This window comes from Diospyros lotus, chromosome 15, assembly GCF_014633365.1.
Source record: "Diospyros lotus cultivar Yz01 chromosome 15, ASM1463336v1, whole genome shotgun sequence".
Taxonomy (NCBI): Eukaryota; Viridiplantae; Streptophyta; class Magnoliopsida; order Ericales; family Ebenaceae; genus Diospyros; species Diospyros lotus.
The window spans coordinates 1,988,705-2,009,570 of record NC_068352.1 but is presented as its reverse complement, the minus strand read 5'-3'; the positions used below and the strand labels follow the sequence as shown (position 1 = coordinate 2,009,570).

Sequence of the window (20,866 nt, the reverse complement as noted above, 5' to 3'; positions counted from 1 at the left end):
TATTAAAAGTGCTTTCTTTCATTAGTTGCCAAACACCTACAACAACATACATTAGAACCATTGTTAAAAATAATTTGACCAAATGTAAAACTTGTTTTTACAAAAATAATGCTCATAAAAGTTCTTATCGTTAAAATGATTCCCATGACAGCAACCATTTCACAACAATACCAAACAGATCCTAAGCCTTAGGAACCTCAACCAGAGATCCTAGACTCTCTCATAGAGCTATTACAAGGTTGTGTTGCATGCATTCCTTGTACAACAACACCACTACTAAACAAATCCTATTTGGGACCAACAGAATCCCTTTCTGCAAAGCAGCATGGATGCTGGAATACCATGTGCCAAAACTCACTCCCCTCATTTCATGTCGGTTCGGCTACAGGACTTCTAGCTCCCCTTCTGTTTGATTCCATGAGTTCTACGCCAGTTGTCGGCTACAAAATGCAACCCTCCTATAATCAAGCTTGTACCAGCCATAAATAGGAAAGTACGGGCAGAGTTAAGCATCCAATCATGTATGTGTCACCATGAGCATAGGCAAATTAATTTGTGGTAGAACAACCGAGTTACCAAGTCTTGATCCAGCTCTTCCCAATTCACGCCGAATATCTAATCATGCTGTCCAAGGTCTGCAGGTTTGGCCAACAAAACCGCGCCCGGTTCCAGCTATTTCTTTCCCCTCCATAGTACAATCTGCTCATCCTTGAACAGAATTGGAACACAAGGCACCAAATCCTACAACAACGACAACGGGGTATGAAAAAAATGAGCCCATGATCACCAGTACTTCCCGGATTAGGAAATTTTAAGATAACCCTACAGATAAATGTGAAAAAATGGCATACTGATTCAAGTGCTAGTCGTACCCTTAACTTAGCACCTATCTTCTTGCAGTCACTTGCACCCACATGCAGGCAGTCTAGTCGTACAACTTCTTCAGCCTGAAACGCTTCCTTCACTCTCTCCACAACATTCACATACACGCCATTCCTTGCTGCATGTATAACATATACGTGCAGAAATTAGCACCCATGCCAATTTGAGCGTCTGATCCTCATCGATAACTCATATTACCACCACAATGAGAGGCAATCAGAGAAATCGTATCCACTTGTTCCAAATATAAGCAATCACAACCTTCAAAAAAGTTGAGTTCACTTACTAAGTTTCATTAAAGGTGGAGACTTAAGTCCCCTGTTTCTAATTTCCTTCGTTTCCTCAAATGTGAGACCATCTACGACATTCTTCACGAGCTTCGGATATATTGGAGCATAGGGCTTCCATAACATCAAAGGAACAACTGGCCTGCTCTTGGGGTCATAGTTTCGCCCCCGATATAGTAGGAGCACATTTATGTGGCGGTGGATAATATTTCCACCAGATTTGTCCTGCACAGGCACAACTACATTTCAGTTAAACCAACTTGACCAACAGAAGAATTCAAGCTTCTGAAACGAGATAGATGGGTGTTCCGAGATCAAACCTCAAGATGGAAGCAAACATTGTCCATGTCAAGAGTCGGCACACCCAAGACTTTGATCCTGACTGCTTCAGCCCGCTTCCAGTGGTTGTGGATGTCTTCAAGCATGTTGTGAGTAACACCTCCCCTCCCTAAGGAGACATACGATAATAAATCACTAAATACCAAAAATTAAGCATACATTAATGCAGTCTTATTTGCATTTGTATCAGAGACCAACAAAACATACAAGTAAACTTGAACTTAAAATTACTGCTCATAATGACTCCACTACCAACACTATTTTACATGCTAGAATGGATTTTACGAAACAGTGAACAGGTTCCGATAACTCAGATTAAGGCCAGCCAAACTTAATAACTCAGATTAATGCTTTTAACCTTGAAAAATTTTGTTTTGAGTAATACTAGTTAAATATTCAATAAATATGTAAATTAAAAAACATCACATGCAACTTCCTAATTCTTGACTGCCTCGGTTCAACATTCCTAAGTTACATCAAAATTTTGTCCATACACCAAGTAAGAAGAATAATAACATACATTTCTGGCCATCAATTCAATAAATATAACCCTCCCAACCATAGCAAAAGTGGAGCCTTGTGCAGTGAGGACGCCCTTTTACCACTAGTACATACCTACACTAATCAGGAAAAGAGCAAAATATGTTGTATAAATTTTCCAGGAAACCAGTGAGATCGATGGATAATGCATTATGCAACAAACCCATCTGAATTCCTTTACAGCCTGTTTGAAACGAACTAATGGATTCCACAAAATTTTGTGGAATTAATCTAGAATTCCAAATTTCCGTGTTTGGAATGAAAAAAAAACGTTAATTTCAATTCTAAGAATTCAAGTCTAAGGAGTTGAACATAACTAAATCAAACCCTATCAACATAGAAGGAATTTCCAAATGAATTCCACAAAACTCAAACAAGCAAAATTTTTCCTTTTCACAGCAAACTTCAATTCTAAATTTGTTCTAAACATGAGTTTGTGGAAATTGATTGAACTTAATATGATGTGATGGCGAGATTCAAGGGGATAGGGCCCAAACCAAAGCTAAGAACTGACTCGCCTGGAGAAGGCCAAAACCGAGCCTATAAGTACAAGGAGGTCCATTCTAAACTCAATTCAACTTTTCTCTAACTTCTCTATTCCCTCCAATTCTCTCTTTTTCCTACACTTTCTCTTCTCCTCCTATATTTTGGTTACAACCATACATTTTTTTTTGGATTACACCCCATTACTGGCGTCCTCAGCTACCCCGTCCCTAGAGATACACTGAGGAGGTAAATCAAGGGATGTGCCCGAGTGATCAGGGTGGTAGGCCTTTGCACCACTAATGTCACTCCCAAGATCCTCCCTAAAAGGAAGCATTCTACTTCCCTAATAATCAAACCCACATTGGGAGTACCCAGACAAGCTTTCAGCCTGCCCTTTGCCACTCAGCTATGCCCCTGGGGCACAACCATACATATTTTTGTACATCGGAGTGTGGTTCTAGGAGCGTCCCGGGCAGTCCTATCCTCCATTTTGCAGATCCGGCATTATCACTCTCCATATTCGGACATTGACGGTGCAATCTCCGGCATCATCACAACATTTCCCATATCGAACATAAGAATTAATAAAATGAATTCCATGTTTCAAATTCATTCATTCCAAACATAGTGTTATTTTCCTTCTTGATAAGTCAAGCGAATATGATATGAATTCTGATAGCTACTGACGGACACTTAAAACTAAGAACAGATTTTTATGAAGAGCAGGAATTACCCAAATTGATCTGGCGAGAACAATCGCTGTGACGATACCGTTCCACGAGCTCCGCGACCTCTTTTTCCGATAGCGATTCTCCGAGAATTGCATCACGTTCTCGCGCAACCTCGGCCAAATCGGGAGCCGGGTCGAGCGGAGCGCAGGTGCCCGTCCATTTCCGGTCGAGCCGGCCGGGGCCGAAGGGGGAGAACCGCGGCGGTTCGCGGAACCCAATGGGCTGAACCGTCGGGTTGGTCTCGGAATAGGAGTACCGGAAGTCGAAGGGCAGATCGGATTTCAGGGGGAAGCTATTCCCGTCGTCTTTCTTGGCTTCGCCGGGAGTATTTTTCTTCTTCTTCTTCTTCTTGGGTTTGAGAGTTTCGGGTTTAGGAGTGGGCGAAAATGGAGGGTCGTAGATGTCTTCTAGTTCGGATTGGGACTGAAAGTGGGTGAGAAATCGATGGAGATGGAAGAGGAGGAATGGCGGCTGGGTTAGGGTTTGAAGTGATGGAGCTGAAGGCGAAGGACGCCATTGAAGGAGCTTTAGCATCGACGCAGAGAAAACCCCTTCACTCTGGCAGTCTAGTTTGAGATCTAACTCCAATTTAAATGACCATCCGCTAATTTTAAATAAATGAAAAGAAATAAAATTATCAAATTTAAAAATTAAATTAACTGAATCAAATTAGAAGTCAAATCAAATTAAATCGATAATTTTAACTGATTTAATTTAATTATTTTGATTCAAGTGAATGTTGCTCACATTTACTCTCTCCATTCACATTTTTTAGGGTATATATATATTTATATTTTTTTCTCTCTATTATATATATATATTTTTTATCAAAAATAAATATGTATATTGATCAAAGGGAACAATATAGATACACTGGGCATACTCAGGCAAACACGATCAACAAGTCAAGTTATTGATCCATAACTAGATTCGAAAATTGGGATAAAACATCATAATACAAAAAAAAAAAAAAAATTTGTATACATGTGTTTTAACAATACAATATTCAGAAAAATTTTGATCATAAAAAATAAGACAGTTTCTTGCTATCCAAATGAAATAGACGGTTTCTTACTATTCAAATGAAATAAACAACACGAGCAAATGCAATCTTTTTGGCTTTAGACTGCCACGATGAACTATCAGCCTTCTTCTTAAATCACTTGAGAGCATTAGGAATCGAAGACATGGATCACCTAATGCCAATCCACCCTTTAATATGACCCCAAATTCTTGAACTTACTGGACATTGAAAGAATAAGTGCTACGTAGATTCCTCATAGGAACCACACAAATTGAATGATGATAAAGACATTATCCTCGTTTTCTCTCGTCTTCTTATTATCTCTTATTGTAATACGTTTACATCTATTTAAGAGCTTGTTCTATCAATCCAAACTAACATTGAATGGTATCAGGTCGAAATCAAATTTGATAGAAATTTTAGATTGAAGTTTGAATCGAACTAGACTGGATCGATTTAGTCCAATTTGATTCTATTAAATTTGTATGTACATAAACATGCTGTATTTATAGCCATACATGCTACTACAATAAATATTGTTGTGTTTTGAGAAGCACGCGTAGAACCAAACTTGCTTAGCAACCAAAGCTAGCTTATTAAGCCGAAGGATTTTTTTTATAGATTGTACGAGCTAGCCAATAAACAAAACTCTCATTAACTCCCCGGGCCATTACATATATTTGAAAGCTTGAGATATTTTAAGATCGTAAATTCGATTCTATTTTTGATCATAAATTCGATTCTATTTTTATGCAGGATTGCACATCTAATTGTGTCTCTACGTGGAATCAGATTTATGACTTACTCGATCGTACACCTTTTAAACTTAAGCGAGGCGGATCGTAAATTTTAAAGAGATGGCTACTCCCTCGGATTTCCCCCCGATAAATAAAAAAAAAAAAACAGAACTCCCATTACCTTATTACCCTTCTTTGAGATTTGATATAGTTATAGGACTCCCCTGAGAGGAATCTTGCTCAATCTCTCATCCTTGCACCGCCTTTGATCTCCAACCATCGACTCGAAAGCTTCCAAGAGATTGTCCAATCCATCAGTTCCATCTCCCACGGCCTTCAATCCATACACAATGCTTTCAATGGTGGACAAGCATCCAGCCCTAGGCTGATGCCTCACTTCTCCGTACAAGCTCCCCTTCTCCTCCTCCAAATCCAGCTTCAGATGAGGCAAAACTTTCAGCCAAGGGTTCTCGCTGTACATCCTCTTCGCCTTCGGCCACGTTCCATCCAGCACAATCAACTTCTTCACCTCCACATCCATGGCGGTGATCCCCACCGATTTCTCGCTCGGGAACAGAAGCACCGATCCCGGAGTAACCGCAATTTCGAACTCTTCGGATTCTTCAGTTTCAATGCTCCGATTCAGTTCGCTGTTCCGCCATTTCTTTACGACGAATCCTTCGCCTAGAGCATCGAGCACTGGAGGAGAAGCCAAGAGCGTGTCGAGGTTTGGGGGCTGGGATTGAGATCGAGGCGTCAAATGATGCGAAAGTGAGCTGCAGACGCCAGATTTGCGAATTGTAAATGTCACGATTGGGGCCCTACCAGGTCGGATTCCGTCTGATTCCGGCAAGTGAATGGCGAAGCGAGCTTCGGAGTTTACGTCGGAGACGGAGAAGACGTCCAGATTCTTGAGGCCTATAGCGGCGATGCGCGTGGAATTGAGAGGGTGATTTCGCTCGAGAGTGTGTTGGAGAATGGTGACGGCGACGGAGTTGTCGAGAGACGGGGTCTTGATTCGAGTGCACAAGCAGAGACGGGAGGGCTTCGAACACTTCGGGCACATTGGTCTCCTTCCCGTCGCCATTTCTAGGGCTCGGTTTAGGGTTTTAGAAACTGTGGGCTTTGTTTGGTTGCCGAGAAAGGAGAAGAAAGCAGCTCGGAAACGTAGAGGCATTTGAATTCATCAACAACGGAAACGGCATGTGTAAGGCTGACTCCATCGGACAATCCAAATTTGCTTGCAAGCCAAAATCTAGCGAGCGAAATCCTTAAAAACTTTTTTAATTCAATCGCATACAGCGTGCGATCTAGATAAGGTTACCTATTATCTCATTCTCGCGTACCTTACAAAGTCGAGGTCTAGGGCACTTTTGGCGAGTGCGATTTTGTTCATCCCGGGTGATCATTACCTTCAGTGCTTTTAGAATAAAAAATAACGAAACGACAGTCAAATATTACCTTTTATGCAACCGTTTCGTTATTTTTAACCCTCAAAAGCACTAAGGGTGATGATCACCCCGTTAAAGGGGCGAACAAAATCGCACTCACTTTTGGCGACTTCTAACTAAATTAGTCTTCTTTTACTTTGTTAGTCAAAGTGTTTAGTAACTCGATATTGATATTACCAGAGCTAATTTTCATATAAAATTATGGTTGATTTATGAGTGTGTTATTGGTACTCTAAACTATTGTTTAAAAAATAATTAGGAGATTGGCATTACAAATATTAACACTTGTATGAATATACCATTCTAATGTTTAAGGATGATCATGTATTGATGCTTATAAGATTTAATCATGGCATTTTCAGGTTTTTTAGGTGAATAATCAACATTGACATTCGTGTCAAAAAATTTTAAATTTTTAAGGAGACTTGTCTATAATGATTGAGTCTTTCGAAGATGTCGTTAATCCTTGTATATAATTGTATAGTTTTCTTTTTCTTATTTTTTTGTTGTCGACGTTTAAAATTAACCGACCATGATTCATAAGGTCGCAATAAAGAAATAAGGCAAAACGTAAAGAGGAAGAACAAAATAAAATGTACACAAGAAATTTTTACGTGGTTTGGCTAGAACGATGCCTATTCTACGATTGTTCTCTGGTTATTCTGACAAAGTAACAGTATATTGTTATTGTTGTCATTTTTCATCCATTTTACAATGGTATTTTGACCCTTATTTATAATAAGGGGTATTTTTCAATTGCATAAAATCAAAAAGTGAAAGGATGACATCATGGATACAAGATGTTTTTATCAATTTCATAAAATCGGGAGTGTGTTCCATATTACCAGAGATCTGATTTACCTCAAATAAAGTAGATGGATTCATACCTCCAGTTATTTAGCAACAATATTGTTATGCGAGCTGAATGGTTAGATCTGCAAACTGAAAGTATCGTTGGGAGCTCATTAAAAGCATTGCTAGGAGCTTCGCTGGGAGTTTGCTTGATTCCGCGATCTGAGCTCGGGTTTCAACGATGTGTGAGCTTGCTCTGACGAGCTTGGCCTTTGACTTATTGGGTTTCAGTCGATTAGGCCGGTCTGCTGAATCAAATCCAACCCATAAGAAATGGTCCAACAAATACCCATAACATTTGTTTAGAGAATTTTTGTTGTTTGCTTATTTAGCCATTTGTTGTGATACTCGAGATCAGCTTTAACCTAAAGATATGGATATTTTTGTAATTTTTCATTTAATAAAATTCTTATTTATAAAAAAACAAAACATTTTTGAATTTGTCACAACACTCTCACTCATCCATCCCTCATATTTTAGGCCTTTGGCCCAAACCCTGTAAAACTTTTTTTTTTTTTTTGCTAATTTAGTTGTTAAATTTCTCAAAATGGCCAAAACACCCCTCCCATATCAAACAACGCCAATTAAACGAAATTAAAGAGATATTAAGGATGTTTTTATTTTAAATTAGTTTAACGAACATCATTTATTGTGGAAGAGTGACTTGGCTATTTTTAAAAAAATTAAGGATCAATTTGGCAAAAGTAAAGTTTATGGATTATATGGTCAATTACTTAACATCATTACTAATCAATGGGGGTGTTGTGGCTAATTCAAAAAAATTTATAGACATATTGGGTAAAATATAAAGTTTAGATGGTGTTTGTATCAAAACATAAAGTACAAGAGATATTAATTTACCGGGAAATTGCATAAAGATTTCTCATGATTTGGGTCATTTATTAGGAGACCCCCATAGTTTAAAGATGCATTTGCAAGTTCTCATAACTTATTATTTTTGCTAAACTCTTTATTTAGAGGCATTTTGAAATCTTTATGGTTTAAACTTATATTTAGAGGTCATTGTGACTTAATCTTTGTGGTCTAAACACTTTATTTAGAGGCATTCATGTTATTAAAAATTAAAGGAAAATAATTATTTTATTTCTAACTTTTCAAACATTTTCTCTCTTTTCTATAATTATATAAAAAGCAAAAAAAATAATAGTGGTCGATTGCTATCACCGACCACTACTATTCTTTTTTCTTTTTAATCTTTCTAAATAAAAAGAAAGAAGCAAATATAGAAGAATAATGGACTGATAGTTGGGTTTCATAACTTAGTTATCCTTGAGTTTTAAGATTCCAACTATTACAACAAACATAGCATCGTTGGGACTTAATCCAAACATTACTAGGCGAGAGAGAGAAAGAATGAGCCTATTTTAAAATTTTAATAAGAATTTATTAACTTCATGAATTAAATTATTTCTTAATACATTGAATTATTTCAGGGAACTGATGCGTTTGTTGGCAAAACTAAAATTGCTAAGATTCAAATTGAATATCAATGGACTTTGTCATTATGTAAGCAACAGTGATGCTATATTGCCCACTGGTGGGCAACATAGTATTTGCCCGCCAGTGAGAGGGTGCAGCCTCATGCACGTGGGGCTTTGGCCATTTCATGGTGAATTGTATGAAAAGGTCAAACAAGTTTATATCTGAAGAGGGTAGATGGTAGGTCTTTTCATTGATGCTAGTAAGAAGAGGATAGATGGTAGGTCTTTTCAAGTTTCTAATTCAATTGTGTTAGTTGATCATGTTAGACTTCTTCAACTAAGTGACATTTCTCGTAGTTCTTTCCATGGCAAGGATCAGTGTTCTCCCGAGACTTAGTTTGCTTTTTCCGACTCCATCCCATATTTGGTGAGTAATAGTTTGGTGGCTAATAGGTTTTGCCCGCTAATGCAAGAAGACTAGTGTATTCATTATGTGAATGTTTTTAGCCCCCATGATAGGTATCTTAAGCACCAAGATATAAAAGATGAGATGGAGGTGATGGTTGATTTAGATGAGTTGTCTAGCACACACACTAGTGAGTCTCCCCCAAAGTCTAAGGCATAGCAGAAATGGGATCGTCAGAATAAGAAACAAACAATTATGGCAAATTTTTTTCTTTTGTTAACGAATCATTACGAGCGTCTCCGTTGTTTGATTTCACGATTTTAATAAAAGAGATAAATCAGAAAATCTAACAGACAGGTTTCGACTCCTATCACAACCTCAAATGTGAGGGCGACAAGTATTTTTCATTTTTTAAAGTCGCTCATTTCCTGCTGAATTATTTCCTAGTCAAGTATCAAACACGAAACCTGAGGATCTAAAAAGTAACATCCCATCACATTCTTCTTTTGCCAATTGATCTATGCCCTGAGGGCAAACAATTAGGATAGTCTTGATAGGTCTGTATGTCTGTTTAGGATTTTTTTTTTTTTTGTGCGCGCGCGTGTGACATCGTGCCTTGCTTTATTATTTTATTTTTATTTTTTTGTGTGTGTTTTTACTTGGGGTATGCCCCCATCTAGTTTTGTAAACTTATTTCTAATTTATGTGGGATGAATATCTCATTTAAAAAAAAAATTATTTCAATTTTTTAACTTTTAAGAGTACGAGGAGTTGAATATATAAAAAGTGAGATGTGGTCCTCCAAGTACACCCAACCTCAATGGTCTTTTGTTTAATTTACCTTATATATATATATATATATATTTTCCTCTAATTTGAAAATTTTGTATGTTTTCATTACTAAAAAATAAAATAATATATCAGATATTATTTATTAGGGTAAATTATATGAAACTCTCCTATACTTAGGGTCATGTGTAACTTATCCCCTTGTACTTTTGATTGCATCAAAAAACTCTCTTTATACTTTTAAAATTTTGCAATAAACCACAATCTGGTAAAATTTTGTGCAATCTACTGGTTGAGTAATGCAAAATTATGTATTTCTTTTATATAGTAGAATTCTGTATTTTGTATGTAAATTATTATACAAAATTATGTAAAATTTTAACAATTTATAATTGATTATAACATTTTGAAAGGGTAAGGGAGTTTTTGATACAATCGAAAGTATAAGAGGACAAATTGCATATGACCCTAAGTGCAGGAGGATTTCATATAATTTATCCTATTTATTATCCATTTTATCATATAATCAAATATCAAATTTCGTGTTGAAATTTTGAAAACAATCACATTTTTTATTTCTTAAAATTTTCTTTATATATTTTGTGTAAAAAAAGTAATTAATATTAAAGTCGGGCGAGACAAGTGAGTTAAGGTGTAAAGGGTAAATTTGTGAAGTTAAATTGAATTTTAATTATTTAATATAAAGTAAGTGAAATTAAAAAAATTATAAGTTTAGCAACACTTTATTAGTTATGTTTAATATTAAACCCACCTTAATATTATTGTGTTTAAGAAAATGAGTCTAAGTCCAAGATAGATCAAAGAGGAAAAAGCCTAAGAAACCTTCCCAACATAATAGTCTTCGGGAGACTCTCTCGAAAGCCACTCTTGAGTACCTTTCTAGAGTTAAAGAATATGCGAACTCATATTTAATGTCTCGGTCTGAAAATCCAAAACAGATGATTTCAAAATATATGGATATTTTTTTACCTGTCAACTTCAACTTTTATAAATAAGAAATAATTCATCCGATCAAGATATAACTATAATACTACTTAAATTATATATCTTTTGATCTTATATACTTTTTCATGAAAATTGATTTAAGCATCAGAGTGTTGGATCCTTAATCCAACATTGGGCTCATATGTGAATAATTATGTATTATGGGCTGTCAAATAGTCTAAGCCCAATTTAAAAAGTGATCTGTTAAGTTTTGAGCTTTAATGTATCAAATAGAGTGTGGGCCTTTAATGTGTAGATACTAAGATAATTATGTTTTCTTGATGGGTTGAAACATAATTAGGGTAACGGGCTGTTACCCCTATAAATACAGCGGTTATGGTCCCCAGGTCAGACGAACGAATCAGATTTGTTTCTGTATCCCATCGTCAGAAACTAGTTGTCAAGAGAAACTTAAAGGATTCTCTAAGAAGTTCGTGTTGATCTGGAAGGCTTGCCGCACGGATCTAAAGAGATATAATCATTATAGATTCAGGTACGCTTCTGCTTATTGTTTATTTACTCTTGATGATTTGACATGATTATTCTTGGCATTTGGGTGATAGTTTTCACATAAGGATTTAAAGTTTCCAACACAGAGAGCTCAAGCGGGAGACACGTTGGGTCCCTAACCGTCTTCTATTTTACAAGTATTCTAAAAACTAAAGGTCGAATACAAATATTTTTCTATAATTATAAATTTATTATTATATCATAACAATTACATATTTAAACTCAATGTCAAAATCAACCTAAATGTAAGCCTAACCACAATTTGATTCGAACTATAAACCGAACCGAATTGTTTTTCTAAAAATCGAACTAAACAGTTTGGGTTCAAAAATTGAAACTAAATCTAAAAACTTATAGTTCAGTTCCAATTTCTAACAATAAAAAATCAGAATTAGAAATAAAACTAGAATCGAAATCGATTTGAACAGTTAAAAAATAAATTAAATAAATATAAAAATATATAATATAATACACAACAACTAATACTTCCAAAACCAACCTAAATGTCATCTCTCAAATGTGAGGAACGTGCATGGTACCTTCGCTCCGTTAATTTTCCAACTCCTTTAAATTTTAAAATATAAGTGACGGTCAAACGCGCCCTTAATATCTTATTTTTGTAAGCAACTCCACAGCCATCCACCCCACATTGTTCATATATTAAATAATGGAAAAAGTTTGGAATTTAGGTTGGATGGCACTCGTTTATTCATATATTCAAAGACCCCATCGTTACCTTTGGTTAAAGTCTTGGTAGCATATTATTAAATTTAATTTTTTTTTTAGTATAATTTTACGTCGAAAGTGAATTTACTCTCACAACAGATGTAGATGATATTGTAGATAAATTTTTTATTTTAAAATTTTGTCGAGCACAAATTTAATGAAAATTTGTTGTACTGAGTTTTCGGATACATAAAAATTTTATTATATTAATTTTTTAAAATTTTAGTATTCCCTAACATGAATTCTTAGATGTGTCCCTGAATATAGTATTGTATTTAATTGGTCTTCGCCCCAAAACCAAGATCGAATCGGGTCCAAAACAAAGATTAATTTTGTAAAATATTTAAATCAAAGACCAAATCAAACTTATTCCTTCTTGTATTGGATTAGGTTTTTTAATTTGACATAATCTATTTTTTTTAGTTTAGACTAAAATTTGAACGCTCATAATTTAAATAATATTTTTATTTAAAAAATATTACTTACACATATTCGTTAACACTTTATTAATTAATTATTAATATATTTTTATTTAAATTTTAATTTATAATTTATGATAAAATATTTTATCATAAATTATAAATTAAAATTTAAATAAAAATATATTAGTAATTGATTAATAGAATGTGAATAAGGATTTCAACAAGTGCATGTAATATTTTTATTTTTATAATATTTATTAAATCAATTAAAAGGTGACGTGTAACTCTCATCATAAAATAATTATTTTATGGGGATATGATTGCCATTACAGGCAATCTCGAGGGCAATCGTGGAGTTGTAATCAACGGAAGCCAGCGTGTGTCATCCAGACGCCTTTTTGAATTTGACCAACGAACGACGGAACCAGTCCTCCCGGCAACACCCGATTTCTCTTACATATTCTCAATCTTCTCCTTAATCCCTGAGAAAACCCTAGCGAGATTCCACTCGAGATCTCGATTCAGACTCGACGCAACTCGTCAAAATGCACGACTTCTGCTTCACGATCCCCTACGGCTTGATTCTTGTTTGCGGAGGACTGTTCGGGTATGCCCGCAAAGGCAGCACGGCCTCCTTGGCCGGCGGCGTGGGCACCGGTTTGTTGCTCCTCCTAGCTGGTTATCTTAGTCTCAGGGCCTTTGGCAAGCGGACGAACTCCTATCTAGCCTTGATTCTGGAGACTGGTAACTGGTTCTATTGCGGTTCTTTATATATATATGTATGCATGCATGTATGATTTATGTATATGTGTATTGATGTGCTTGTTATTTTCGATGTTTGTTTATGTTGTTCCGAGTGATTTATGCACACTAGTCTAGTTATAGATTGATACTCTGGATCTTGCAGCTGGATTGTGTTTAGTTTGTTAGCTTTTAACTCGTATAGAAACAACAGATTGTAAATCTTGAACCTTGGAGAATAGATGTATAGAGGGAGAGAGCGAGAGCTTGAGTTTACTCCAAAACGTACTTTCGGTATTTGACACTCTAATTGAGGAGCTTATTACTCTTTGACTTGCAGTTTGTTTGGAAATTATGGTCTTTGATGGTGGTCATGATCCTGGCTTGGATTTACATGGAGATGGCTCGTATATTTGGAGAAGAAAACTAATAACGTTTGTTGTTGTACTTAGTACAGATCTGTTTATGATGCGGGAGTGCTGAGCTTTTTTACTCTGGTGATAATGAGGATTGGTCTATAGACATGTATAGGTTATTGTGGCAGATCTGATTTCCCATACAAGATTCTTTCATTCCTAGTGTGACAATTTGGGGGTCGTTTATGTGAATTTTTCATTTAAATCATTCATTGCATTTCTTTTCCTTTCTGAATTTGTTCTTGATCTCTGTTGGGTATCTTGTGTTCTTTCATAATCTACTATATTTCGTAGATAATGCTAGTGATGATTTAATTTCACTAAGTGGGATTGACTACATGAATTCTAGATCTCCAACCATCTCTATCCATGACCATATCTAATTTGTCTAGAATTCACGGTTTTGATCGAACAAATTTTATGCCAGTTGTCGGCTACCAACACAACCAATTTCCTTTATCTGTGCTTGTGATCAACTGAGAATAGGAGGAAAATTGTCAACACTAAAAGTGGTGGGGGCAATCCATAGAGGGAGTTTACCAAAAGAACCAAAAAAGAAAAGAAATGCACACAAAAAAACCTCAAAATTCTTTTTTTAGTTTTTTGCTTTTCATAATACTCATTTCTCAGTTTACACTTGCATGTTATTTTAGATCTGCACGCTGTAATCTTCATTCATCAAATTATGCTTAACTTTGTTTTTACTCATTGTGATCCATGTAACTTCATCCAGTTTGTGCTGCCATGCTGACATGGGTTATGGGACAGCGCTATAGTCAAACTTCCAAGATCATGCCGGCTGGTATTATTGCTGTGATCAGGTAACTGTAGGATAAATCATCACTATTATCCACCTTTGCATGTTATATGTAATAGTTTCTTTGCTGGTAGTATTATGTTGCATCTTTACCTTAGCTCTATCATTTCTCTAGGGAGTATAGAATGTACTTTGAGATGCATATATAGAAGACAGGCATGACATTCCAACACAAGAATTTTCAGAAATACAAAGGGAAAACAGATGATAGGGACACATTTATAAATAGAAAAATCTTATATATATGTAGTACATATTAATTAAATTAACCATTTCTTCACTTTTTCCATTACAAAAAAAAAAAAAAAAGGTTATGTTTTCAAATAGTAAGCAATTGTTATTCACATCTAAATATTTGGAAAGGGTAAGTGCTGATATATTTTTGAAATGTCTATTCATAATCGATTTGATAAATCCATGTTGTTTTTATCTTATAATTGATTTTCAACTTATTTCTTTTAATCTTGTGATGCTTTTCCAATTTGCTTAAGTAACAGTCATGCATGTTCCCACTATGAGGATGCATGCCCCTCAAGTGTTTGAGAAGTATCTAATTTCAGAAAAAATTATAGAAAGGACATTTAGATGCTGGAGTATCTGACACCTATTGTGAAGTGTCCTATGAGTATTCAACATCTCAGTCTCAGAAGTGTATGTATGATATAGGACAGCTGACAGCCTAGTGTCTGCAACTTTGCAACTATATTTGTGATGTAAAACTGGCAGGTTAATAATGGAAACAAAGAGAATAAGCCAATTGTTGGAAAATAATGAATGTAAGTCTGTAGACAGATTTCCAGTATGAAGGAATTCAACCAATAGAAAATGAGAGAGAGCCCTACTCCATGAGGGCTAACTAAAAATTGACACTAGAAGAGCTCCACATACATTATTTTACCAAGAAAGACTATTATTCCACTCTAATTTTGGAAGCAAACCCAATTGTGTAGACACTAGCAATCCTAAAGACACCAAGAAACCTTCTAGAAAATACCCCGCCTGGTCAAAGGTTGCTTTTTTGTTTGGAATATCATTATTGATTCCATTTTGATGTAGACAATTTGTGGAAGCGAGGTCATTGGTAACTGAAATAAGCCGAATTCTTGAAAGCTTACTTAAGAATTTATTGAATATGAAGGGAGATATTTATACAAGGAAAAATATATCCTCTATCTCCTAGAAAAAAGGAACAAATTCAAATTTAGATAACAATAACTAATATTCAAAACATGCTTTCCTTTATCTTCTGATTTCAAGCTTGAATCTCTCCCTTGAATCTTGAAGCTTTATCCTATCTTCCAGACTTCCTTATCTTTTAAATCTTTATCTTATTGAACTACCTTATCTTTCATTTTTAAACTTGAACACCCAATCTCGTCCAAGAGTAACTGATTGGTACTAGATTTTGTAAGATGGCAACTAAATTAGTGAAGCATCTTCTTTTACATTGTAACATTGATAGAGATTGTTAAGTCTGAGATTTTTTATTTTTGATGTTGGAGGTGATGCCAACTCCATTTGGGGCAGTGAATACCTTAAGCTGTGGCTAGAACATTGTGTTTTGTATTTGTTTCTGTGTTTGGGACAGGAAAAACTTAGAAGAGTTTTTGATGGAGTTGAGCATTTGATTCAAAATGATAAACTTAAAGAGTTTACTATTATTATTGTTATTTTGGTTGAGATTGTCTCATCTTTCTGTTGAGAGTCCTTTGTGCAGTTTATGTGTGATTTACCCCTGTATATATTACAGTTAATTTCTCCCTGTACAGGAGTTGCCACGTTTTGTCATTTCTTTTAATAGAAAACATAGGCCACTTGCATTGACATCTCCTTTGGTTGGGTAAAATACTGATAGTATGTATCCCCTGTATCTTAGTTTTTAGTAACTTATTCCCCTACCTCTAAGACACCATTAATGATGGTGAATGGGAAGTATGAGAAAAGCTGATGTCACCTTGATCACTATATTTCAAAATACCAGTTTTATCCTTATAGAAAAAGATATAATTTATCTAAATGTGATTCTTGACTTTTAATGACATTAAATCATATGATACTAAGTCAATATCTCCTACGACCACCAGCACCAGTGCACATCATAATTTAACCTGGCGTATATCTTCTTCTGTGAACTGTCTCTTTCCTTCCCCCCCACCCACTCAAAGAAAAAGAACCCCCTACTTGCAAATGTTGGCTGTCTTATATACCTAACCTCTCTTTTCTACCCCTCACTTTCTCTCTCAGCCACATCATGACACCATCACATCCATTGGTCACCAGTCCCATCATTGGCATTACCCCTCCTAGTTTCAGCTGAACCAGAACACTTATACGTTATCAAGCTCTCCCACCATTGCCGTACTGATCATATCCATCATCATAGCCTCTTATTGGGTTGGTGAAGAGCTTGCTATATTGTGGGGGTTCTGCATCATTCTTGCGAATTGACTTTGGGTTTGCGTGCATGTGTGTGTGTGTGTGTGTGTGAGAGAGAGAGAGAGAGAGAGGGGGGGGGGGGGGGGTTATAATTCATTTGGACAGAGGGAGGGGTAGTGGGCTATGAATTACAGAACCCTTTTTTCTCCAGACTCAAAATCCACTTTCACTTTAAGGAAAAATTAGTTGAATATATTGTCACAACCCCAAGGGCATTGGAGTAATTTTTCTGTTACATGTATTTGCCTTTGTTATACCTTAGGCTGTTATAGTGTTATACCTACAGTTAGTTACTAACTGAAAGGATGTAACAACCTATAAATAGGCTGTAGAAGTAGAGAATGGGAGCTTATGAATGAATTTGAATCCTATTTCTCTCTCTCTTCGTCCAAACCATTTCCTATCTTCTTAATGTCTTCCTCTTTCTGTTCTGTCTCTCCCTCCCTTTCTGCTCTCTCTTTCCCGTATTCTTACCAAATTCCTTTCTAAACCCTAGCCCAACCCTAGGGGCGTGACATATATATCCATGAAAGGTGAGTGGAATAAATGGAAGAAGTTTATAGCATAGGTGCAGAAGAAAAAAGGGTGGGGCTCCCTGCTTTGTGAAAGCTGTTTTGTAAAAAATCAAAACTTTATAAAGCTCTTAGGCATGACATGATGAACTTGCAGTATGCATGATCATAGATAGAGATGATTGGGGAGTAAGAATCCATGTGGATAATCCCAGTTAATGAAATTAAGGCTTGGTGGTGTGTTGTATATATGTTTATTCAAATTTCTATACACTTATACTTTGGAGGTTGTTGGGTTTTCCGAAGCATGGGTTTGTAATTGATGTGCGATTAGAGTGGTTGGGTTTGTTGTACTGTCGGTTCTTCAGTTGTATTCATAGGCAATATCTAAGGCTTGTTTGGTTATGATTTCTGTATTTCCTTTTCTCTATTTTGCTATCTTTATAGCCAAAAACTCTGGATACTTTTAACAACTCTCATTTTCTTGTAGTTTATATCTTCATGAGAAAATGATTTTTGAAGCAAGTAAAAATATCTTTTGTTTGTTTATTAAGATTAGAGTATTTTGAGTTCACTTTCTGGAAACAGTTTTTGAAACTTGTCTTTGAAATGCATTTGCTTGAGTTTATTTGGTTTTGGAATAAAAAAAGGCTTTTTGGAACCATAAGCAAAATGGGCACTTAGTTTTTAGTTTGAATGTTCTATGGAATAGGGAGGAGAATCAGGGCTACAAGTAGTGGTGATAAAGTTGTAATAGTAATGATGGGAGGTGGGCTGTTAATGCCATTGAGAGGAGATAGAGAGAGGTGTCTTACCATTTTTTTCTTCTTGTTAAAGTTGATGGGATGACAGTTGCTGGTGTGGCTTAGAATCATTTGTGTGCGGGTGTAATTTTTAAAACCTAAACACGGATGATAAAGGGTCAGGTATAGGGCTAGCTTAACTTAGATTACCCGACCCAAATAGATCCCCCTCCCTCGTTCCAACCCACACCAATTTTTGTCATAAAATCCTATGTTGGAGTATTTTGGCCTTACTAATAAAATATCAAGAAGAATTTTTTTAAATAAACATTTAATTGAGTTAGGTTCTGGGAAAATAGGTTAAACTCAACTAGACAACTCTAATAGCACGCCCCAATACTCATATATGGCACTCCCATACCCACCTTATTAAGGGTCAAATTGGGTTAAGAACCCACATTCGCGAGTCAAATTCTCATCCCTAACCTTAAAGGGTGCAATATATGTTCTCATATTTTATCTCAATGGAGGTTGTAATATGCCCTACTTAATTGTCTGTGGAATCGATTTTTATATGTGGAGATCATGATATATGTAGATTTTCTGTGTACCATGCATGATTTTTGATGAATGCCTACATTTTTTCTTCTAGAAGCATATGGCTTGTACTTCTAATTTGGATCATCCATATCATATTATTATTTTCATAAAGCATGGTAATTCTTGGAATGGGGCATGCTATGTTCAATAGTGTTCGCTCTTGTTCTCCAAGGAAACCTCATCTTTTTGACAGCACATTTTTAATGAAACCACATTTACTAGATCTGGAGAGGGCTAGAAATTGGTGAGCAATCCCCCTCTTGTGCTGGTGCAGGAAGTTGATATCCATGTCATTGCTCAACAATACCCATAGTAGAACATGTCAATATTATTAGAGTTTATCTCATATGAGGTTGTAAGTTTATAAAATATTGCGATTATTTCCTCTTCCAAAATTCGACACAGCACAAGAGGGATGAAGGGAGGAACTTTGCTTTTGTCCTCTAACACTGGGAGTTTATATCATAGAAGTTCAACATGGACTAGACATATCATAGACTTGGTAGCTAATTGCTAGAGATGTGCTTTAAGATAGTCGGTTGTTCCACCGTTACATTTTTTTTTTTGGGGGGGGGGGGGGGGGGGAGTGTATTTGTGCTCCTACTTTTCTGAGGATTGACATCCTTGTGGCACATTTTCGGGTAGTGGTAACACACACAAATCTTATTTAGCATTTAAATGTTCTCATGTAAAAGCATCTAATTTTTGCCTGTCAATGTATCTCAAAAAAATGAGTACTTTTTGCTTCTCGAGCTTGAGAAAGAATAGTCATTTTTTCTCCCCCATGGCAACTATAAGGTTGCTCCTTTGTGACTACATAGTCATGGGCTTGAGTTGCAGAAGTAGTCTCTTCTCAGAAAAGCAAGAGGAAGATTGCATGTACAAAAATGACTGTCTCTTGACTCTAGCAAAGCAGGGAGTCTTGTGTACTAGAAACACCCTTTAGGCTCACAAGGTTTAAGGAAGGTAGTAAAGATGCACGTTAAAGAGTCAAACCACTCCATGTATATCCTGGGACGAAGCTTCGCTCATTAATTTGTTTTGAAACTTTGTATTTCCATCATCCAAGGAAAGCATTTCTTCCACATGGAAACGAGAAGTTACAGTTTGTGCGCCTTCAATTCTCACACGTCCAAGCAAAAATTTACTGCCTACTTGGCTATACTTCATTCTTATTTATAGCTAGATTCTCCCTTCATGTTAACTCAATAAACATCGACTGAACTTAACCCTTTCTTCTCATTTTACCTTGCAGTGCTCTCATGACTGGATTTTATGTCTACAAGCTTGCCACAGGCGGAAACCATATCCCCCCCAAGTCTGATTGATGGCATTAATGGTACCTTTCTTTTGTTTCTCCAGATGCTTTTTCACATAGTGTGTGTAACAGGACAAATGCTTCTCTTGGGACAGTTTTGGGTTCTTCTGGGGTTATATGGATGGCAGTGTTGTTGTGTCCTACTGGAATAAAGTTGTTACAAGTCATGGAACCTGGTCTGTACCATTTGCTGTCTTTTTTAATGAATCAATCAGCCTCTGTAGATTATAATTCTATTCCTTTCCCTTGAATATCATATTAATTGACCCCCAAATATTAAAATGTTATAGGAGAAAATGACAGGTGACAGTCACCCAAAGTGAAGGTGGTGTCCTCCGAGATGGAGGCAGTTTTAGGAAAAATATGCTAGAAAAAGAACAGAACAAAGTGAAGATGAGACATGAGAATGAGATGGTTGTAAAGATGGTTATTGTTTTCGGTTTTAGTAGGACCATTATCTGGCTGTCCCAAGGGAGAATGACGTACAAAAACAATTATTTTTCAATTTTCACAAAGCAAATCAAAGAGTCTAGTGTATCGAATGTTGCCCAAAATCTTTTATGACCTCATATCCACGAAAACACTGAAATAGTGCTGTTTTGATGTTTCTAAAACTTTTCTTACCTGGAAACCTTAAGAAACATCAAAAACAAA

The 20,866-nt window shown here is 36.0% G+C and overlaps 3 protein-coding genes across 4 annotated transcripts; 1 reads left to right on the top strand and 2 right to left on the bottom strand.

Moving 5' to 3' along the window:
- Positions 1–60: 60 nt before the first annotated feature.
- On the bottom strand, positions 61–5,329 carry LOC127792537 (CRS2-associated factor 2, mitochondrial). Of its 2 annotated transcripts, none has more exons than XM_052323061.1 (6): positions 5,208–5,329; positions 3,268–3,869; positions 1,490–1,617; positions 1,169–1,394; positions 852–1,000; positions 61–741 (listed from the first exon to the last, which is right to left on the bottom strand). In XM_052323061.1, exons 2-6 carry the CDS (start codon positions 3,797–3,799, stop codon positions 673–675), a joined length of 1,104 nt encoding a protein of 367 aa, XP_052179021.1. In that variant the 5' UTR covers positions 3,800–3,869; positions 5,208–5,329; the 3' UTR covers positions 61–672. The 2 variants fall into 2 exon arrangements, with proteins under 2 accessions (XP_052179021.1, XP_052179023.1); XM_052323063.1 differs by having other exon boundaries at positions 873–1,000; positions 5,208–5,224.
- Positions 5,238–6,353, bottom strand: LOC127792538 (uncharacterized). Its single transcript, XM_052323064.1, has one exon. The coding sequence runs from the start codon at positions 6,201–6,203 to the stop codon at positions 5,238–5,240; it is 966 nt and encodes a 321-aa protein (XP_052179024.1). The 5' UTR covers positions 6,204–6,353.
- Positions 6,354–13,031: 6,678 nt separating this feature from the next.
- On the top strand, positions 13,032–20,446 carry LOC127792619 (protein FATTY ACID EXPORT 5-like). Its single transcript, XM_052323201.1, has 3 exons — positions 13,032–13,373; positions 14,520–14,607; positions 20,150–20,446. Exons 1-3 carry the CDS (start codon positions 13,175–13,177, stop codon positions 20,220–20,222), a joined length of 360 nt encoding a protein of 119 aa, XP_052179161.1. The 5' UTR covers positions 13,032–13,174; the 3' UTR covers positions 20,223–20,446.
- Positions 20,447–20,866: the final 420 nt, after the last annotated feature.